This window comes from Lepidothrix coronata, unplaced genomic scaffold, assembly GCF_001604755.1.
Source record: "Lepidothrix coronata isolate B3197 unplaced genomic scaffold, Lepidothrix_coronata-1.0 Scaffold9, whole genome shotgun sequence".
NCBI lineage: Eukaryota > Metazoa > Chordata > Aves > Passeriformes > Pipridae > Lepidothrix > Lepidothrix coronata.
The window spans coordinates 576,573-598,990 of record NW_016690189.1 but is presented as its reverse complement, the minus strand read 5'-3'; the positions used below and the strand labels follow the sequence as shown (position 1 = coordinate 598,990).

The following is a 22,418-nucleotide window of genomic DNA, read 5'->3' as shown; positions in this document are numbered from 1 at the left end:
AGTCTCAAAGACATTTCTCTAAGTTCAGTGTAGATCACAGATGTCTTCTCCAAGTATGCTCCGTGCTATTACTCAAGACTATGAGTATGGGGGAGAAACCCTAGAACCAGTTTTAGGGAAGGCTTTGCTTGGAGCTCACAATCAGGCATTTGTCAGGAAACAGGACTCTGGTAGGCAAGTATGGCAAGTTAAAATGGGAGGGTTGAAGCTGTTGCTGCCTTGTCTGCCCATCTCGGCCAAGGCAGGAATGGTCGAAACTCTGATCAATGAAGGTTTGAACCACCACGGTGCTCCGCTTGGTCAGCGAATGCTGACTGTGGTTTTATGGTACCTGTAGCCTGTGTGAACAGGGTTTACCTGTCCCAGTAACTTCTACTTCTGGTCAGATGCCCTCAGAAACCCCCCGAGTTCGGGTTTAAGGCAGCACCCAAGTGGTCGGGGTAGCATCACACCCTGACTCGCGGGCAGGTCCGCCGGGGCGGAGGCGCTGCAGTTCCCCGGGCGGGGCGGCAGCTGCCGGCGGATCGGCGGGCGGGTGCCCCGCCGTGTGGGCACCTTCCCCCCGGGCGGGGCCAGGGCCGGGGCCGGTACGTGCGCGGCCACACGTCCCGGAGGTGGCTCCGGACACGCGGCCCGAGGGTGGCACCGGGGCGGCTCCGCGCGCGCCGCCGCCGCTCGGGCCCAACCGTCCTCGGCCAACGGGCGGCGCGAGGGCGCGCGCGTTGCCACGAGACGCGGGGCGCGCGGGGGAGGGGGTTACGTGGTGACGTTAATTCTATATGAGCGCGAGCGGCGGGAGCGCGGGTCCTTTCACCGCCGGCCGCGCGGCGCCTCCGCCTCGCTGCTCCTGAGTCACCGGGCCCGCGGGCCGCGCAGGTACCGCGGGGCGCTCCTGCCGCCGCCGCCCTGGGCCGGGAGTGCGGGGGGCTACGGAAGGGGCGCTGAGCCCTCGCTCCCGCGGGGGGGGAGCCCGCGGGGGCCGGCCCGGCCTAGCGGGGCCCCGCGGCTGGCGGGGCGCGGGGGGCCGGCGGTGCCCGCGCCGCACCGAGCTCCCCCCGTGCGGCCCGCGGGGCGGCGGCGCCGCTGCTCGGCCAGGCCCGCGGCGCGGAGCGCTGCCCGCCGCCTCCCGCGCGCCCCTCCGCCGCGCCCGCGGAGCGCCGGGGCCGGGCCGGGCCGGGGCGTGCGGCTTGGCCGGGCCGGGGGGAGGCGGGTCGGCCCCGCAACACGTGGGCGCAGAGCGGAGCCCTGCCCGGCGCGGCCGGGGAGCTGCAGGGCTGCGGGGCCGGAAAGCGGCGCGGGGAGGAGGAGCGGATGAGCGTGTCCGACCGGGCGCGGGGGTCTCGGGGCCGGGCCGGTGGGGGGCCCGGGCCGTGTGCGCGCACATGGCGGAGCGGGGGACGGCGGCGATGGCTGTGAGTCGTGGCCTTGTGCCGCCTCCCGCGCCTTGTTCCTGCTCCCGTGGAGAGCCACGGCTCGGGTGTGCTGTGCTGTGCTGCTGGCAGGGGGACCCAGAGATTCAGCCAGAGGACGAGCAAGTCCCGTTTCCTGCCTCAGGGTAGAGCGGTGTTCGGGAGTTCAACATGTCGCTTTTCCGGGTGTCTGCTAGCTAGTATCATCCAAAATGAGCCTGTCACCAAAGAAGGCAAAGAAGCTACCTGGAAGGTTTAGTAACTAAAAGTGGAAGTAGTGTCTTGTGTTCAGCATTCATAAATATCTACCTACATATAAAACTCTTATCTACTCCCTATTAAATGATGAGGGGACTTACACTGCCAATACTTGTGAGGCTTTCAATAATTAATAAAAACTTTCCTCATTCACTTGCAGAACAAAACACAAAACTTTTTAAAATGACTGATAGAGTAATAACACGGCACCTTCCACCATTCATCTCCAAGCATACTGCAGATTTGTGTACGTGTCCATTTGTGTTTGAAGCCCTATTGAGATACACCTGTGTTTCACATTCTAACTCATTTGAGGAGGGTAGGAGAAGTGGGCACCGTGTGTGCAAGGTATGACAAATACTCTGCTGCTCAGCCCCTCTTGGGATTTTAACATCTGCTGGTAGATGTTACATTAATCTGGCAGGAGATAATGCCTGATAATTTTAATTACAATCATGAAATGAAACTTAAGAGCTAAGGCCTAAGGCTGTGAACTGCTGTAGGTAGTTTCTGACAAAAATGTTAGTAGCTTGTTAGTAGCCTTCCGGCTGTGCCCCTTTTACAATGGTACTCTTTAAAGAATGAGAAAAGCGCTGTACCTGGATTGAAACAAGCTGAATGGCTTCCAGTCCCTCGTAAATACAGAAATGATATTAATCCATAGAGCAAAATAAGAATTTAAAATCTGTATCCATGGAAATTTGAGTGACTTGGATGCCTCTGTACCAGACAAAAGTTTAGGCCACTCAGGCTTCAGGTACCTCAGATGTTGTTTTAAGTGCTTATAATAAGCCATTGATACCTGATCTTACGTTTATGTGGCCCACGTAGTCCTGTGGGAGGGATATATATCAGCAGTCTCCTTACCCTCCACTTTTTCTCTGTTTTGTGACAGGTCTTGCATATCATGTGCTCTGGTTTCTGAGGACAGAGGATTGTAGAATAATGGTCCTGTGCACAGGTGTTTTTCAGAGCCCCTTGTCCTTTTCTGACTTGCACAGGACTAGGAAGTAAGTTTTGGGATGGCTGGAAGCACGCAGAAGCACCATGCTGCATCTATGCTGCCAGCCCAGTGTCGCAAGAAGTGCCCAAAGTGCCAGATCTGCAGCACTGTCTTTGTGTACAGCAGAGTAATGCTCCTGCCACCCTTGTGTGTCATCTAGCCCCTGCCTCACAAACTATTTCTGGAAGGAGGTGGGGTACTAGTTATGATGGCCTGCTTACTGAGCATCCTGGAAATGGGTAGTCTGGTTTTCTCTTGGCTTCTTGTGTAATTGACAGTGAGTACGGGCACACAAGTGAGAACGAAACCAAAGCACTGTGGGCATGGATGTCATGAAGCTTTAACAACAGTTTTCACAACCCTGAGTGAGAACTGAGTCTTCATTTTCTCCAGTACATAACTCCATATCTTCAAGAAAACTTTGGCTTACCCTGTACATTTGGTAAAAAGGTGTTGATTCACTAAGCTAAAAGTTGAAGCAATTGTAACACAGCTTATCCTGTTGTGGCAGAGACTGTATTCCTTCAGGGAATAATATAGCTTGAGGACATTAGTTTTAATAGAGAAAAATCTCAGGGGGAATAAATTAAGAATCTTTTATTTTTAATTTTGTTTCAATCCTTTGGTGAAAGCCAGTTTATTCCAGTAGACCAGGGGGTATAATGGACATGTGTGTGGTATCTTAACCTTTTTGTTAATGTAGTTGTAACCCAGTTCACGTTAAGGTTCTTGTGAAACAGCTGCAAACGTGGTGTATCTCAAAGTAAGGATCTGGTTCTTGCTTCTTTGAAGAAACTTCAGGAATTACGTTGCAGAAAATGGAGATGCAGGTGTTCTTTCAATGCCTGTTTGCTTTTCTGCATTGGTATATACATTCAGTGGAACTTCAGCTCTGTGTTTTTCCATGAATTGATACTGCTTTGATATTTGTGTGGTACTAGCAGGCACTTGCACAGAAGACAGTACTTTGCAGACAGAAACAATACTTCTTAATGCTGGTTTTATTTTACTAGAGCTGAGGAATCTTCTGAGTTAGCATCTGGTCTGGGCAACTGCAGTCCAACTTCTCGTTAGGGAAGCAGTTAGTAAATAATAGAGTAGAACTGCATAGTTAGTACAAGTGGTGTTTAATCCAAGGAAGGGTTGTGATGATAGTTTTAATGCTTAGGTCAGTTTTCATTTGTAAATTACTTAGGGCTCAAAAGTGATTATAATTAAAGCTAATTCAATCTAGCTGATTCTCACTCAGCTCAGGGTTAGTGCATTTCCTCATCGCCTAACATTGTTAATCTGGAGAGTAGGTCTGGTGTCATAATGTGTTTGTCTAGAAAACCAGACATGTCTGAAAGGCATCAAAGAAGTTGCTTGGGGATTCATTTGATGACCTTCTGAAAAATTAAGCTATTTAGAAGCAATGTGTGAGGGTTTTGAGGACTTCTTACACTAAATGATTCTATGATTTTGTGATTCAACAAAGTTGATGCAAAGGGAAAAAATCTAATACTGATATGGTATTTAGCCATAACTTTGACCTTAAGTTTTCAGGAAGACTACACATATTGAAGACTAAAACTTAAGTTGACTCAAAAAAAAAAGGGAACATTTTGATAACTTAACTTTTTTACTCTATGTTTAGTTTAAAAATGTAAATAATTTCAGATATGAAGTAACTTATGCTCTTCCTAAAGATTATTCTTTCAAATGAACTTACATCATCTGCTTGAATGAAAACATCATCAACATCTTAACTACTTGTCACAGGTTAAACTGGAGATCTCCCTAAATGGAAAGCTGTTCAGATTTTAGTGCAGGAGAATACAAATGCATTTGGGAGCTGAATGTGTGCTTAAATGTAAATCTGCACAGACATGATTTACAATGGCGATGTCTAATTTTAAAGCTTAACTTGCCATAATAAATAGACAGTTTTATATCAGCTGTTTCACCTGGTCTTTGAGGACTTTAGAACAAAATACTAGCAGTTTATCCTTAGTAGCTTTTTATGATCAGAAGGTGAAAGCAAATTTTAGATGTGAAAACTGGTTTTTGGAGGTACCTGTAGCCTTGAAGCATTCGATTGCTTGATTTTACATTTACATTTATTCTTTAAAAAAATAGCACTACCACCACCCAAATAACAACCAATAAATGAAGAAACCTCCACCCAAAACATGAGAGATGTTAGAAGTGTTGAAAATTCTGGTTAAGAGATTTGACTAAGTGGGTGCCTGAAATCTGGAATGGACAAACACCTAAACTTCTAAGACCCAGGTTAGAATCATAAATGCTTGTTATCTTTTCTGACCATCTGCACTAAGGTTAGTTCAGTCCACTACTTTAGTTAGGTATTGTTTAGTATGTGATGCTTAAAGGAAGGCGGTTCTTTCACATTGCTTGTGGAATGACTTGCCCGTGAAGGGAGAATGTCATTCTAGGTCTGACCCTAGTTAAAAACTTGACTTAAGCATTAAAAGATCAAGTTGAGGAACACAGGGAGGAGACATGAAATAAAACAATTAACTGTTTACATGGAAAACAATTTTGAATCAGTTCTTTTTGAACTTCTTGTTAATGTAGGTATTTTTGTGTCATTTCTTGTTGTTCACCTCTCATACTATTAGTATAAGACGTAAACTGCTTATGTTCCTCATGTATTCATGTTGCTAGGCCCTGAACTGAGCTATTTCCTCTTTTCTGCAACCTGAACAGTGAATACAGTGTTTTTATTAAGGATACATTACCGAAGTGTATAATGATCATATTTTGCATTGTGTGTTTTAGTCACCATGCATTCATTTCAGGTCTTGCTACTTCTGCAGGTTGAGTAAAAATCTTTAGTGGGCTGCATGCAGTTATATGTCTTTGCGCAGAATTTTTTTGACCTTTTCAATTCTAAGTTAGTTGGAATTGCATCTTTTGATTTGTGTTACTTTAGGTTTTAATACTATTTATTTTGCCTTGCTTGGGTCACTGCTTTAAGCAGTTCTTAATTCTGTGACACCCCAGTTTTGGAAATTACTCATCTTGACTTTGAAGTGTTAAGTATGAGCTGGTGTAGGTGCTTTATGCGTGTGCAGGGTAGCATCATCAGGAACATGCTTGCTCTGTTTGACCTGGTGAGATATTCATGACACAGCCTCTTGATTCTTTTATCACCATCTTCACAGAATCACAGAATATGATGAGTTGGAAGGGACCCGTAAGGATCATCAAGTCCAACTCTGGACAGGATGACCCTGCACAGGACCATCCCCAAGAGTCACACCATGTACCTGACAGTATCACGCAAATGCTTCTTGAACTCTGTCAGGCTTGGTGCTGTGACCCCTTCTCTGGGGAGCCTGTTCCAGTGCCCAGCCACCCTCTGGGTGAAGAACCTTGTCCTGATATCCAATCTAAACCTCCCCTGACACAACTTCAGGCCATTCCCTCGGGTCCTGTCACTGGTCGCCACAGAGAAGAGATCAGTGCCTGCCCCTCCTCTTCCTCACAAGGAAGTTGTAACTGCAATGAGGTCTCCCCTCAGTCTCCTCTTCTCCAGGCTGAACAGACCAAGTGACCTCAGCTGCTCATACGGCTTCCCCTCAAGGCCCTTCACCATCTTCTTTGCCCTCCTTTAGACACTCTTCAATAGCTTATATTGCAGTGCCCAAAACTGCACACCATCTTCAAGGTGAGGCCGCCCCAGTGCACAGCAGAGTAGGACAGTTCCCTCCCTTGACTGGCTGGCAATGCTTTGCCTGATGCCCCCCAGGACACTGGTTGGCCCTCCTGGCTGCCAGGGCACTGCTGACTCATATTCAACTTGCCATTGACAGGACCCCCAGGACTCTTTCCATGGCACTGCTTTCCAGCACCTCATTCCCCAGTCTGTACAAACATCCAGGGTTGCCCCATTCCAGATGCAGAATCTGTCACTTTCTGTTGTTGAACTTCCTATGGTTGGTGATTGCCCACTCCTCTAATTTGTCGAGATCTCTCTGCAGGGCCTCCCTGCCTTTGAGAGAATCAACAGCTCCTCCCAGTTTTGTGACATCTGCAGACTTGCTTAGTATCCCTTCCAGTCCTGCATCCAAGTCATTTATGAAGATGTTCAAGAGCACAGGGCCCAAGATGAGCCCTGTGGAACCCCACTAGTGACAGGTCAGCAGTTTGATGTTACCCCATTCACTATCACCCTCTGTGCTCGACCCCTGAGCCAATTGCTCACCCCCCACATGATGTGTTTATCCAGCTGTGTGCTGGACATTTTGTCCAGAAGGATCCTGTGAGAGACGGTATTGAAAGCTTTGCTGAAATCCAAAAAGATGACATCACCTGGCTTCCCTTGATCAGCTAGGTGGGTTACCTTGTTATAAAAGGAAATCAGATTGTGTAAGCATGACTTTTCTCTCCTGAAGCCAGGCTGGCTGTGACCAATGACTGCATTGTTTTTCAGGTGTTTTTCGATACCTCCCATAATAATCTTGTCCATAACTTTACGAGGCACTGAAGTGAGACTGACAGGCCTGTAGTTTCTGGGGTTCCCCTTCTTGCCTTTGTTGGAAATTGGGACAAGGTTCACCAGCTTCCTGTCAGCTGGGACCTCTCCAGATTCCCAAGAGGTATTGGAGCCAAAAGCGTGATTGAGTGAAATTCACAAGGAAGTTTCTATGTAGATAACTTTGTAAATAATGCTCATTTCCATGGTTCAAATACTCTCTAAGTGTAGTACATATTTACAATTGCTTTTTATACCAGCTGTATTCATTTGGAAGTGACTTGTTGAAACCATAACCATGTACATACTTCTGTTTGGTCTTAACTGCCAATTGTAACATCTCACCCCTAAGAGCTTCCAAAATGTGTCAAGTTGTGACTGTGTTCTTTTTTAAGTACAAGCTAGCTTGTTAGTTGAAAACTGGATGTTTTAAAGGTGGTAGGTTCTCAGTGGCTTGGCTTCCATGTTAAAAATCCTGAACTGAAGCTAACAAAAAAGTTGCTGATGTATTTTAGGAAATTCTAGCTTCTTGGGGAGTAAATTAGTAGCTTCTTGGGGAGTAAATGAATTTAAAATATTGCATTCATCAGATGTTCTAGTAAAAACACACACTTTTGAAACCTGTACACATTTTTTTCAGTGTTTTTTAACTTTCTTTTCAGATAAGAATGCTTAGATGTTTTTGAAGTCAAATTGGATAAAAGCTTTAATGCTGCAGTGTGTGAGTTTTGCAGATAGCAGTGTAACTGCCAGTATGGTTGTGTTTAATTATGTGGCGATCTTCGTAGCCAACAGTCGCTCTCCTTTCGTTTGTTGGATGTTGTGGCACTACAAGTTGATCTTTTAAACTGTTAAAGTGCACTCTGCTACCTGAAGAACTTTGTTAAAACACAGTTTGTTACTTTTGTTACTTTGACACTTTTAAACAAACTGAGTATGGAGACATACTCTTAGGAGATTTTAAATATTTCTTTATACATAAAGATTTTGATTTCAACCCATCAGAACGGCTGTGTTTTTCCCATTATTAGTGATGGAAAGTAAAACCTGTAATAAGCCGACTAGTTCGTTTAAAAAAAATAAAATCTTTGTTTATTTTTTCCAGATTTGAATTTAAACTAATTTGTTACTTTACTAATAATGAAAGATTGTTTTAAATAGAAATTGATAGGTTTTCTGCTACAGAATCTTGGCATCCAGAACAAAGGCAGCATTGTGTGTTAATTACCCTATATTTAGAACCCGATGAGGGAGCTCAGGTCAGTGGCAGAGACAAACACGAAGATATAATTTAGGCCTTCTTTTAAATTGTAATTTTGTAGTCCATCTCCTTCTCATTATGAGGACTCTTTTCTGCTGAAAGAGTAAACAAGCACTATCTAAAATTCAATAAAATTGCTACAAACATAGGAGTTCCATATTTGTTGATTGAATCTTTATTTCCTAATTGAAAAATTAGTCAAGGGGAGAGCTTAACAAGGGTTTCCTTCCACATGACTGAAAACAAGTCCTGCAGTTGCTAATAACAGAGTTATTTAGATATATTATCATTCCATTTTGTTTTGAAGAATCTTTGACTTCTTCCCATCAAGTAACTTGTGTTCTAGTGCAAGCATAGAGCGCTTTAAAGTTGAAATGTGGAAAATGTGTTTTCATGCTGTAACATGTATACATATATTGTGCAGAGGCCTGCAAGCACTAATGAAATGGTTGCATTGGCAAATGGCTGAAGTTGATGCCTTTACCTCAGGAGCCATTAGGAAGTGCAAAAAAATACCACTTGAACGGGAGAGAGCAGAGTTTTGAATAACTGTGTTATGTTACTTGATTCATCATTGTCGTGTTTTAGTGTTTTTATTCTCTGCAGCCAGATTCTGCATTTTGCCACGTTACCATAAGGTAAGATGTAGCAGTACAGTTTTCGCAGTAAATTCAAACTTGCCCAACCCTTTTCATGAGTTGTTACAAAAGGTACTTGCCTGTGGCAACCTCCATCTCTTGACCCTGCTATTGCTCATGCAACTGCAGGTCTAGCACTGTATAAGGAAATAGTTAGAACTTCTTTTAACTTTACAATCATTCACATGTTGCTGATTGAAAGGAAAGGGTATGCATAGCTAAGGAAGAACTACAATAAGCTTTTCCAGCAGGATTTGCCAATTGTATTTGCTTTATCTAACTGGAAGATCATTCAGAAGAGAAACTGGGTGCTCCCTTTACGAAGGTAACACATCTCCCACGTGGTGCTATGAGTGCTTCCCATCTTGGATAATTAAGCGCATGCACGTAGCTAGAATTCTGAGTGTGTTCTGTGAAACTCCTCCTCGTCTGAATTTCTTATCCTTTTCTGCTTGGTTCAGAAGACCCTACCTAAGCTTTTGCTAAAGATTCCTAAATATTGCCATGCCAGTTAGCATTTCTGCTGTTAACTGTGCATGTCTTGGACATAGTGGATCAGTTGGTACTTGAACAATACATTGCATCAAAACAGAGGGATTTGAGTTACTGCAAGGGTCCAGTGGCACCTTTCTCTTACTTCATTGAGGAACCTGGATTCCTTGCTTCCATTGACCATTAGCTCCTTAGTCTCTTACTCCTGAAAAAACTGGCAGCCCACGGCTTGGACAGGGCCACTCTGTGCTGGGTTAGGAACTGGCTGGAGGGCCGGGCCCAGAGAGTGGTGGGGAATGGTGCTGCATCCAGCTGGTGGCCGGTCACTAGTGGTATCCCCCAGGGATCAGTGTTGGGCCCAGTTCTGTTTAATATCTTTATTGATGATTTAGATGAGGGGATTGAGTCCACCATCAGCAAATTTGCAGATGACACTAAGTTGGGAGAGAGTGTCGATCAGCTGGAAGGCAGGAGGGCTCTGCAGAGGGACCTGGATAGGCTGGAGAGTTGGGCTGATTCCAACGGGATGAGGTTCAACAAGGCCAAGTGCCGGGTCCTGCACTTTGGCCACAACAACCCCATGCAGCACTACAGGCTGGAGACAGAGTGGCTGGAGAGCAGCCAGGCAGAAAGGGACTTGGGAGTTTGGATTGACAGGAAGCTGAACACGAGCCAGCAGTGTGCCCAGGTGGCCAAGAATGCCAATGGCATCCTGGCCTGTGTCAGGAACAGTGTGGCCAGCAGGACCAGGGAAGTGATTCTTCCCCTGAACTCAGTGCTGGTGAGGCCACACCTCGAGTACTGTGTCCAGTTCTGGGCCCCTCAGTTCAGGAAGGATATTGAGGTGCTGGAGCAGGTCCAGAGAGGAGCAATGAGGCTGGTGAAGGGACTTGAGCCCAAGTCCTATGAGGAGAGACTGACGGAGCTGAGGTTGTTTAGCCTGGAGAAGAGGAGGCTCAGGGGAGACCTCATCACTCTCTACAACTCCCTGAAAGGAGGTTGTAGCCAGGTGGGGGTTGGTCTCTTCTCCCAGGCAGCTATCAGTAAGACAGGAGGACATGGTCTTAAGCTGTGCCAGGGGAGGTTTAGGTTGGATATTAGGAAGAAATTCTTTGCAGAAAGGGTAATCAGGCGTTGGAGTGGGCTACCCAGGGAAGTGGTGGATTCTCCATCCCTGGAGGTTTTTAAGATGAGATTGGATGTGGCACTTAGTGCCATGGTGTAGTAACCATGGCGGTGTTGGATCAAGGGTTGAACTTGATGATCTCGGAGGTCCCTTCCAACCCAGCTGATTCTATAATTCTATCCAAAACTTGATAACTTTTATATTAGTGCTGTCTTCTTTATAGTATCATACTCTTGTCTTCTGTGCTTGTATTCAGGCAGACAATTTTAATTATCTACTCTATATTTGAAAATTTAAATAAACTTTGTTTTTGCTCTTACATTAACAGAAATCTTTTTGTTAACAGAATAACTTTGAGGCACTAATAAAAGGAAATTGTCTCTGGAGTTCAGTGGCTGATAATGTCTTTCATCAAATAGATGTGGTATCTTTATGTTCTAGACTTCCGCTACTCTGCTCACTTAATTGAGATTGATTTTTTTTTTTCACCTTCAGCTTTCCTAAGAAGGCATATTTTTCCATAAGCTAAACGTGTTACAGATTATATCATTTATCTGCCATGTTAATCATAGAAACACAGAGTTATTTAGGTTGGAAAAGGCTTCTCATCTATGATCATCGAGTCCAGCCATTAACCCAGCACTGCCATGTTCATTGCTAAACTGTATCCCCAGGTGCCACGTTTGCACATTTTTTGAACATTTCCAGGGTTGGTGATTACACCACTTCCCTGGGCAGCCTGACAACCCTTTCAGTGAAGAAAGTTTTCCTAATATCCAATCTAAACCTTGCCTGGCATAACTTGAGGCCGTTTCCTCTCATCCTTGTTAACCTGGGAGAAGAGACCACTCCCCACATGACAACAACCCTCTTTCAGGTAGCTATAGAGAGTGATGAGGTCTCCCCTCAGGATATTAATAGGTACAATATCTCCTTGTTTCATGACCAGTTTTCATGCTAATGATAATGGATGCGTGAATTGAATCACACAAGTATAAAGGACACACTTGGTCTTCTGCTTTATTCCCTTTTGAAATGGCATTTTTAACCCGATACATTATTCAATTGCTGCTTTTTGAAGAGGAGCTAAATGCTCTCCTAGTTACTACTGAACTGTATGATCTTTTCTCATGTAACAATTTTCCCACCTGGTAATTAGTACCATAGCTTCTACTAACAGTTGTGAAATGATTAATATTTTTGGGGGTTGTATTTTTTTGTCTTGCTGTACCAAGACATGTGAAGTGTGAAACTCTCTACCATGTACTGTGCACTTTTTAAACAGTTCTCCCATTTCTCTTAGAATCGTTCAGGTTGGAAAAGACCTTGAAGATCACTATCAGAGTATCTGATCTCTCTAATGTTACAAACCTCTCTTAGAGGGTTTGAGCAAAGTACACCAAACAATTACTTTGAACATCTGCAGTCAAAGAGTATCTTCTGATGGATCTCTACACTGCTATTTTAATGTTTGTTTTCTTTATTCGGTGAAGATTACGTAAGAGAAATCTTACAAGTTGTCCTTCTGGAATGCTACACAAGAACATCAGTTTGAAGTGACTTCTAATGAATATATTGCTCTCAAGTTTCCCAGTCTGTGTAGTGAGAGTTGAACTTGGCTGGTATGATGTCATTTGTCTGGCACCTTTCGTTTTTGCACACATTGCAAATAGCTTACAGGACTTAATCCTGATGATATTTTTAATACAACTAGCTGTCCTCCAGCTGGACCTCTCTTTTCTTCACTGACATCTGACTTAGTCCACCACTTAGTTTGTTATCTTACATTGCAGCTTCTTAATCCCATGTAGGGCTCACTTGTTTTGGGTATTTTCTGTTAATGTATTGCTTTCAGTTACCCAAGACTTGCCAGAGACAGGAAGAGGCTGATATGCTGTTATATGGACAGGCTGACTTGCTGTGCTCTGAATTACTGACTACTGAGGAAATCAGTTTGGGCAAAAGGGTAGGTTTCTTTTAAAAATGTGATTTAACATGGCTTGGATGTAGGAAGGGTCTGATAGCCTCTAAAAGCCCATTTGTGTTTCTTGAACAACTTGCAAAATTTCTTTTACATGCCACTCCAAGGTAATCGTGTGAGCAATTCCTCTAGAGAAGGGGAAAAGGTATTTCCTGAAAGGGAGGGAATGGGTACTCTTCTTGGTGTGGTATGATCAGAGATGCTGAACAGCTGAGATATGTTGGTGGCCTGCCAGCCTTAGGGCTTGTTGCAAAAAAGCTGTTGTTTTGCTGGAACAACTGTGTCTCAGGAATGTCTTGCTTCCTCAGCTGACTCACAATTCACCTTACTGTGACCTGTCTTCCCGAGGCTGAGCGGATGTCCGGGTAATTTAATACTGGCATACTTACTTGGGACACTTAAAGCTGATCTTCAAAAAGAAAAGGCTTCTCACCAAAGTGTGTGTGTCCTAGATGTAACATGGCTTATGCTGCTGTGCAAACTCAGACTATTTTCTGCGTGGATGAAGGAGTGATTAGGCAGTGTTGAACACTTAGGGTTTATATTTCTACCTTCACTTGAGCAAAATCACTTAGTGAAAAAACAATAACCCCTGGAAACTTACTAATGGGTAACTTGAGGATGAATACATGGCAGTATCATTATTAGATTCTGCATATATCTAACTACATTTCTTGAAAAACATGTCAGATTAAAAAGGGGAAGAGTCCTTTAAGCATAATGAAAATAGCAAATTGTTATACTGTTTTGGTAAGATGTAAATTTTAAGAGGGTTTTTCCAATTTTCAGTAATTCTGCAGAGTGCACTCAAAACTGTGGCTAAGCTTGTGCCAGATTGTTTCCTAACCTTTCCATTCCGATAAAGAACACATTTTCTTGTGATGGCAGGCAAGCTTAAGCTGCCTATATGAAAGAGGTTTTACACTTCAACCTTTAGAAAACTTGCATCGTAGCTTGCTTTTCTGTACTTTTGCTTGCTTTTTTGTAGCGAAAACTTCCTATGCGCTCACTTTCAAGCCCTAACTGTTTCTTTTTCTCTGCATATTTACAGTGAGCAGCAAAACATTGTAAGTGAAGCCTCTGGGCACCTCTGACCGTAATGCAGTGCTACTGGCTGTAGCTCTTCAAGTAACAGAGAAGTAAAATATTTTACTAATAAGGAGGTTATTTGCGTGCTGGTTTTTGTACAGGGGTGTAGGCTGCCCTTTATGTACTCATAAGCTTCTTCTTGCAGTCAGGAGGCCTAGATTCTAAGTAATATCTCAGCCCAAAGCAATTGCCTAGACACTGCGCTTGAAGTAACATACCAGCTGTAGCCAGACGTTCTGCATTGACAACTGGTGAATTGGTATCTCTCTGGGTCTGCTTCAGGGAGCGATGCCGGTGCCAAGAGTGGTTCTTGATGCTCATGTGCCAAGTTGCAGCTGCTGTTTACAATCTGGAATGCACCTGTGAAATACACCTATGAAATGAACTGGGAAGGACAGCTGTGTCTTACACCAAGTGATACCAGTAGAATAGTGAAATATTTAGTATTGGGGAGATACTGGAAAATAAATACTGGGGTGATGTATTTTAGTATTATTGATTGTGGTACATATATTCAAAATACTGGAGACTAGACTGGGAGCTTGTACTGGGCATTGTGCAAAGATAGTGGAGGTTATTTACTCTCAAGGAATGCATTTTCTCACTGCTTTTCTTCTTCTACGGTTGGTTTTTTGGAGTGATTTATTTTTGTTTTGTTGTTGTTTTTATCTGTTCAGGTTTTTTTGTTGTTGTTTGTTGGTTGTTTTTTTTTCTTACCAGTAGAGCTGTGTTTGCAGAGAAGCTTATGTTGTTTAAGTAAATGACAGTAAAGTAAATGTGATGCAACTGTATACCTTCCATGCTAGTGGGCTGCACAGATTAGTCTAAATGTCTGCCAGTTTAGTTCTGTTGGCAGCTCTCATTCCAAAAACTGTTGTTTAGAACTGGCAGATATCAGTGTTATGACAAACAGTACTATCTCCTCAGTTTGCAGAAGAACTCTTCTAACTGTAAATGTTCTGATACTGAGTTGTGTAAAAAGTGGAGGGAAGATTAAAGGATGGGTCATGAAAAAGACTGACGCAAAAATGGGAAAAAGTGGTATGAGAGATAGGCGAACACTAGAGGGAGGCTCTGAAGTTGACAGCTGCTTGATACAGTCTATTTTAATTTCAAAAAAATCTTTGAAGAATGTTATTCAAAGTCTTTGAGTAAACTGGGTCATAATTTGAAAACATACAGTGCTAGCATGGATTGTTTAAAAGCCAGGAAGCAGAGGATGATAATTGCCCTCTGCAATGAGGGAGATGCTGGAATTCTACAGGGTGCTGTAGTGAGATGAATGCCTTCAGCATGGTCAGAAATGATCTTGGAAAGCGGGTGATCAGTGAAAGGATGGACAAAAGTTGCTGATGACAAGTAGTTGTTCAGAATGGTGAAAATAAGGGCCCTCTGAGGAATTCAGGAACAGAGAGACTGCTGGTGAAAATTCCTCTGCCATAGGGTTGCGCAGTATAGAAAAATCTGACTTTGAGCTGAATATTGCAACTCAGAAGCAGGATTTTAGTGCTTTGATACTTGACTGATATCATCAGCTTACCTGCATGGTTTTGAGGAAAATGAGGACTAGTTTATGAAATAAAAATCGGTTATGACATTGTCAAATACCTGCATTTCTGAGCCAGTGTGTTTTTTTCTGAACGTGATTGAAAGCTAGAAGGATTTCTGGGGGAATTCTGAACCATGTCATTACTTTTTTCCAAGGCATCGGCTAATGACCGGTGTTGGAGATGGGATGAATGCTTCTTAAAGTTTTTAGGCATCATTTGATCATAGCCAATCTTGTCCTCATTTAGAAAAAAAAAATGTTTAAATGAACTGTAGAAGTCAGTCTCTTTCAGCAAACCTGTCTCTGAGTGTTCAGCTGCTGTTTCATTTAGCCCACTGCTTTGGAGAGACCAGGGTTTGTGCTGCAACTGGTCACACCCTTGTTGAAAGAACTGCCTTTAGTTGTATGGAAATGGAAGCGGTATTTGTTGAGAAGAATGGAGAGTGGAAATGCTGGTCTCAGCAAGGAGCAGTAGTTGGTGAACAGCATCACTGTCACATTTGCATAAAAATATGTGAAAAGCAGGGGGACTGTGCATCTTGTGCTCTTTTGTACAGCGGTACTACCAATCTCCTTGAAAAGGTCCTGAGTTAAGAACAAGTTAAGAGGAAGTATGTAAGGAAAAAGCTGTATAAAATGGATAAAGTCTTCTATAAATAAAAAATAATGCTAATTGTTATTGTTGCTCAAAAAAACCAGGGACCCATTAATGAGAGTTGTAATTGTAGTATGCTCTCAGTTTCTATAGGTTTTCAGTCCATGCTAGCTTTGAGATCAATATACAAAGGAGACTCTGGAATTGTTTTATAGACAGCTTGCATACATGTGCAAACCTGAAATCATAAGACAGGCAAATGAGATCTGAATAAAATGAGTCAAGAATACTACTGTAACTCCTCTGTTTCTTATTGCATTGTTAGATGTCCTTTGGTTTACAGCAGTGCTGCTATTCTATTTGATAGCAAGTACTGTATTATTTTTTCTGAAATAGATGGACAGGTAGTTGGTTCTCTAGTTTTTCTGCATATTAGGGAATTGAATCTTTTTTTATTACATGCAGTCTTCTAAATACTTTAATGGCACTGTAAAGTTGTGGTTCTAAATGAGGACATCGAACACTTGCTTTCCATGTAGTTGTTGGGACATAGTTATGACACCAGAAAAAATGTTTTGATTCTGTCTACATAGAATGTAGGTGTTTAATTCTGAAGTCTAGATTCTAACATGTTTTTTCATATTGACTGTTAATATCCTGATCTTACTGGGATTGTGGTTTTGTGTTACACTTTGGACAGATCAAATGCAATTTTCACTTTTTCTGGAACATATCCCTCCAACACTTTGCTAAAATTGTCATTGGAATGCATTATAAGGAGTTGAAATTCCTGAACGAAACTTGAATTTATTTAGCTTACAGGACAGCAGCTATAATGAGGACTCTAAAGCAATGGTTTCCATGGTTAGTGGACATGTAATTATTTCTGGTAGTTGGAGCCTCCTGAACTATTGGACCTAAGATGGCAGTAACAGGACAAGTGTTTTCTTGGGCGTAGTATTATCTTCTACTTCACCTGAAACATCTTTTTGGATACTAGATTCCTAAGTACTGTTTTGCTGGCAGAAAATATTATGCACAATACATATGAGAACATAGATGCTTCATGGTATGCAAGATTTGCAATACTCTTGACGTCAGAAGTTACTGTGTCTGCAATGTGTTTATGATGATACTGAGATATTTAAGAAATTTCTGATCATTCAGGACATGGAAATAAAGTCATCTTAAATAGCTTGGCACCTGGCATAATTTTTCTGGGGGTAAAATGTTGGAATTTTGTGTGTATTCTGAAGAACTACTCGGGTTGGTTTTGTAAAGTTGGGATTAAAAGTAAAGTCACAAAAAGGCATCTTTAGTTTTAAACTGATTTAGCTGTAAGTATACTCTGCAATTACATGCTGGAAATGAGTAGACAGTTACCAGAAGGGTTCTAGCACCCTTTTTACTTCAGTTTTTCTCAAGTTATATTTCAGTTTTATGCTTATGACTAGTTTTCAGTCAATGATACAAGTACAGTGCTATGATATAAAACTCAACATGGCATTTTTATGGTACTTTAATTTATGTGAGTATTCTAGTTTTAAAGCAGAACAAAGTTTTTCAGTGCTTCTATATGTTTTAGACTGAGAGCTCAAAAAGTGCGTGGCAGATGTGCCACTCTTCAGAGTATAATATGTATTTATTTCATAAAGCTGACATGGTTTGTGTTTTTTTTAAGTATTAGAGCACTTTAGAGTTTGTAACACCAATCTAGTGCTGCTGTTCTTATGCATTCTTTCTTTTTCCTCTAGTGTTTGAAATCTAGCAGAATGGCAGACATAGACAAGTAAGTAAAATCTGTAGGTTACTGAGGCTCTGACCGTGTCCTGTGCTGTACTTGAGATGGCTGGGATCTCCAGACACTTGATGGGCAGAGTCTAGATACTGACCTTTGCACTGTGGCAAGATGTGAGGTTTATAGGATTTGGGAGAAAAATGAGTTGCTCACAACAACTGGGTTTGGGATCTTAATTGGAAGTAAATCTAAAAATGGCACAAGCCAACTTACTATGTTAGTTGGAATTTTGGAGGGGAAAAACAGACAGTATTGCCCATTACTACTGTTTCACTGTATGTAGGTTTTTTCTATACTTTGAATTGCTCACATTTTGTGCAATTGGAGTACAGTTAAGATGAACCTACCCACAGTTGTCAAGGCCTGCACATCTTAATAAAGAGATCTGTAGAGCAGGAGGCTTTGACTGGTTGATAAGCACAGGAGATGAAGGAATTCTTCTGCAAAAAGGAAACTTTGTAATTCTGGAAAGTTACTAGTTCTTTAAACTGTTCCAAGATTGTCAGATATGAAATTTCTATGAAGGTAAATTTGGCTTCGTTTGGCTGTTAAGACTGCTAGTTTGTCATAGATGAAAGATGCAACAGTTTGCTCTAGTTTGATCTCTTTAGGCTCATTACAGTATTTTATAAAGTTAACTTCTTGATCCTGTTATTGAATATTTTTAATAGCAAAGAACAGTCTGAACTTGATCAGCAGGATATGGAAGATGTTGAAGAAGTGGAAGAAGAAGAAACTGGTGAAGATGCCAACAGCAAAGGTAATGTTGAAACCAAGGGTTTCTAAACAGCTGCATATGTGCTTTCTAGTTAATGTATTAAAAGAAATTTACTGCTAAAAACAACAATAAATGGTAAAACAATTTTGAGTGTACAACTGTTTAAATTCTGAAGCAAGGACTTTTTTTTTTTCCCAAGTTATGTGATTTTTATTATTTGTCTGCAGTTACTCACTTTAGTCATGCTTAATACCAGTTCAGGCAGTGCTGGCCACCTCTATAATTGGAAAAGACAGGATTGTTGTGGATATGTGACTGAATTCTTTCAAAACTCACAACAGTTAAAAACTTCACCTGTGAAGCTTTGGGTATAAAAAATTCATGTGTACGTGTGTGTGTGTGTATCTCTTATTTTTTGATTAGTTGCTTAGTAATTTGCTGCTGAGTTGTTTGACTGTGAACAGAACAAAAATCATGCTTAGTGTTTACCACTCTTAAAATCAATAAATCCTTCTTCTTTCCCCCCCTTAGCAAAAAACATGAGCATGTATCAGAATACATGTTTTGCCAGTGCTGAACAGTCTTATTCATACTTTGTATTTAATGTAATGTAACTTAATGTAATTTTCTTTTTTAATTTAGCTCGGCAGTTGACTGTGCAGATGATGCAAAATCCTCAGATTCTTGCAGCTCTTCAGGAAAGACTTGATGGTCTGGTAGGAACATCTGCAGGATATGTAGAAAGGTACGGCATTTGGTCAGTATGAGCAGATTGGTATAAATTTTGCTTTCTGAACATTGTTAGGAAGAAATTCTTTACAGAAAGGGTAATCAGGCATTGGAATGGGCTGCCCAGGGAAGTGGTGGATTCTCCATCCCTGGAGGTTTTTAAGATGGGACTGGATGTGGCACTTAGTGCCATGGTGTAGTAACCAGGGTGGTAGTGGATCAAGGGTTGGACTTGATGATCTCAGAGGTCCCTTCCAACCCAGCTGATTGTATGATTCTATGATTCTGTTGTCTGTGGCATTAGTAGTCAGAAACCACTGTGCTGCTCAGATAGCAGAAAAACTAATATAGTTTGTCTGTAGTGCATCTCAGAATTGAAGAGTTTTTATTTCAGGTTTTATGAAGAAAAGAATGCTAATATTCACAGCGGCTGACCTTGTCCCCTGCACTTACAGTATGGCACACTTCTTAAGATACTTTCCTGCTACTTGAAATCTCTTTTGTAGCTTTGCCTTAAACATGAAACATCAGTTATTTAAACTACGGACAAATACTTGGAGGCTTAGTGTCTATAATATAGTCATTTTATGCTTAGAGTGTAACCAGTAGCTGATAAAATTAGGAACATTATTAGCAGTACTTCATGTGGTATTCTCACTTGCAATAAACTCTTGCTAAAGTTTTCTTTGCGTGGTCTGCATTAACAGATAGAATTTTCTGACTCTCGGGTAATTTCTGATTGTGTATGAATATTTCACCACATCCCCAGGAAGTGTAAAGTGTACGGCTCTCTTGCTGTGGTAGGGTCCTACATTGCTATTGGTTTGAACTGGGGCAGCTACTGGGTAACAGGCAGTGGTGCTGCTGCTGCTGTTCCTACTCCTACCACTTTCCTGTTACAGATTATAGCATAGAACAAAAGCCTAAACAAAAATAAGCCAAAACAAAGATATTGTACACTATAGGCTTTTCACATCCAATATTTTTCTTCTGTTTTTCAACAGATATTAATTAACCTCTACTAATCTTTCAGGTCCTTGATCTAAGAAGTGAACAAAAGTGGTAACATTGTTTTGTATTCTTCTAGTCAGCTGCTGTATTGTTTCTTCACCAAGTCCAAGTACAGCAGTGCATTCACTACCACAAAAGCGTTGCAACTTCACCATTTTACCAAATGCTTACCTAACTTGCAATATGAAAGTATCTGGAAGACACATGTAACTGGAGTCTTCCACTTTCTCAGCATATGCATGCTGACTTAACCATGCTTTTCTGGTGCCTCTTTCTTACGTGTCTCTCCAAGTGTTATTTAGAGCTTATTTATCTGCAGAGTCTAGACACTGAGATAGCATAGAAGTCAGCAGGAATGTGGGATCCTAAAAGCCTGTTATATGGGCTGTTAAGGAACTAGATGCGTAAACTGGTGGGAAGCTAAACAGGTTCCAGGAAAACAGCTGTCTGCTCATGCTAACTGCTTGGTAGCTGTCCAATAACTTACCCCTTTACCTGTACCTGGCCACAATACTTTCAATGAAACTTACTTTCACAGAGTTGAATTTCCCTCAGCTGTTCACAGGAAGTTGTATGCCTGTGTGATCATAACTTTTGCTAGTGGCTTGTATTCAGAGCAACAGGTTCTAGTTGCTGTTGTATTTGTGCAGTCCAGCTCAGATTTCTTGGTCTGCTTCTCCATTTTGGATTTATTTTGTAAGAGCTGTCTCTTTCATGAAACTACCTTTATTTTTTAAAAAGTACCAAGTTTATAAAAGTATGAATATATAAATTGTGAAATTTGAACTTCTTGACATGGAATGTAATGAAATGCAGCTTGACACATGCAAAAGATTCTAGATTCTCTAATAAAGAGGTTGAAATCTTTACTCTTGACAAACCAGATTTGGACATGTGCTGCATGTATGGCACCACATCTTAGAAATTTCATAGTGCTTTACAAGCAATTGCTAGGACCAGTACTCTAAGTCTAGATATATGCATGTGGCATTAAGTGGGTAATTGTTGTATGACTTAGATGTGTGGTCATGTTAATATTCTTCCTTAATACTTTTTTCTTGTTTTAACTCAAGTTGTTCCTTAAATTGCTGTTACTTCTGATATTGTACTTGATAAAGTTACAGCAAATTATTAACTTGACTAACTTCTGGAAAAATACCAGAATAACAAGAATGCTATCAACCCTGTACGAGCTTACACGCCTAAACTTATGTGGCTTTCGTAGTTTGTGTAACAGATGTACTTTTGCCAAAATTAGAAGGTTAAGGGCAACCTTGATTTAATGATGGAATGCATGTTATCTTAGTAACCAGAAATAGTATATTCATAAAGATGTCAGGGAGAAGGATTCTGCATTTAAACAGGGATGTTGGATCGTGTGCTTGTCCTGCCTAATAGAAATAAGATAGCTTTAATAATTAATATGAACCCTCAGTGTTTAATATATTTTTGGGTAATTCCTCTAACCTGAAGCTGGTCCTAACAATTCAAAGCAGTTGCTTACTACTTTGTTGTAAATAACACGGCACAACTACTTAAATAAAATAAATATGGGAAACCAACGTAACAATCTTGTGTAGTCATATGCTGGGGTTTGGTCCACCAGTGGAGACTGTCAGCAATCTACCCTGTAAGTCTCACCAGTAGCCTCGGTGTAGCTAACTTTATATGCTAACAGTAACTTAGTGTTGGCGTAGTTTACTAAAGCGAAACTAATACTGGAATTGTAGCTGACCAGTATTTATAATAAGGAATGCATTAATTGCTTTCCTTTTACACATTTGTAATATGGTGGCTCATTTAGCAAAACAGTTCTGGCTGACTTTGGGAGTATTTTAGAAGACCGTTCTACCAGTTGCTTTGCTTAGTGAAACAAAAAGGTGAATTTTGAAGATCAAATTCCTTAGCAAAGAATTACTCAGCTGTCTTGAACTTTCTTTCATAAAACCAAGGGAGTTAATGATAAAACCTTTCTTAATAATGCTCAACCCTATGAGTTTACTGTGCTGCTCATTGATAATGTAGAACTTGTTTTTAGGATGAAGATTTATTGCTCAAGTTTGTCGTATGATTGACCCAGGTGTGGAATACTCTGATTCGAACTGAGGTTAAGCCTCAGTTTAAGAGCTTGTGCTAACGGTTTCAATCTGTGGTGCAGTAGGTCATAGTTTTGGTTTGTACAGCTTTCTAAAGCTTAAAGTAGAATGCAAAACGTGTTGTGATACAAGCTGGTTAACTTGCAAGGGGACTGGTTAAGGAAGAATCAATATGTGCTTAGAAG

General features: G+C 41.6%; 1 protein-coding gene across 1 annotated transcript in view; it reads left to right on the top strand.

Moving 5' to 3' along the window:
• The first annotated feature begins 751 nt into the window (after positions 1-751).
• Positions 752-22,418, top strand: part of NAP1L1 (nucleosome assembly protein 1 like 1) — a 36,737-nt gene continuing 15,070 nt past the window's right edge. The window contains exons 1-5 of the mRNA XM_017804247.1: positions 752-876; positions 17,636-17,670; positions 18,351-18,439; positions 19,040-19,154; positions 19,896-19,971. Of these exons, the coding sequence (XP_017659736.1) occupies positions 17,654-17,670; positions 18,351-18,439; positions 19,040-19,154; positions 19,896-19,971 (297 nt within the window). The 5' untranslated portion in view covers positions 752-876; positions 17,636-17,653. The remainder of the gene's footprint in view (positions 877-17,635; positions 17,671-18,350; positions 18,440-19,039; positions 19,155-19,895; positions 19,972-22,418) is intronic.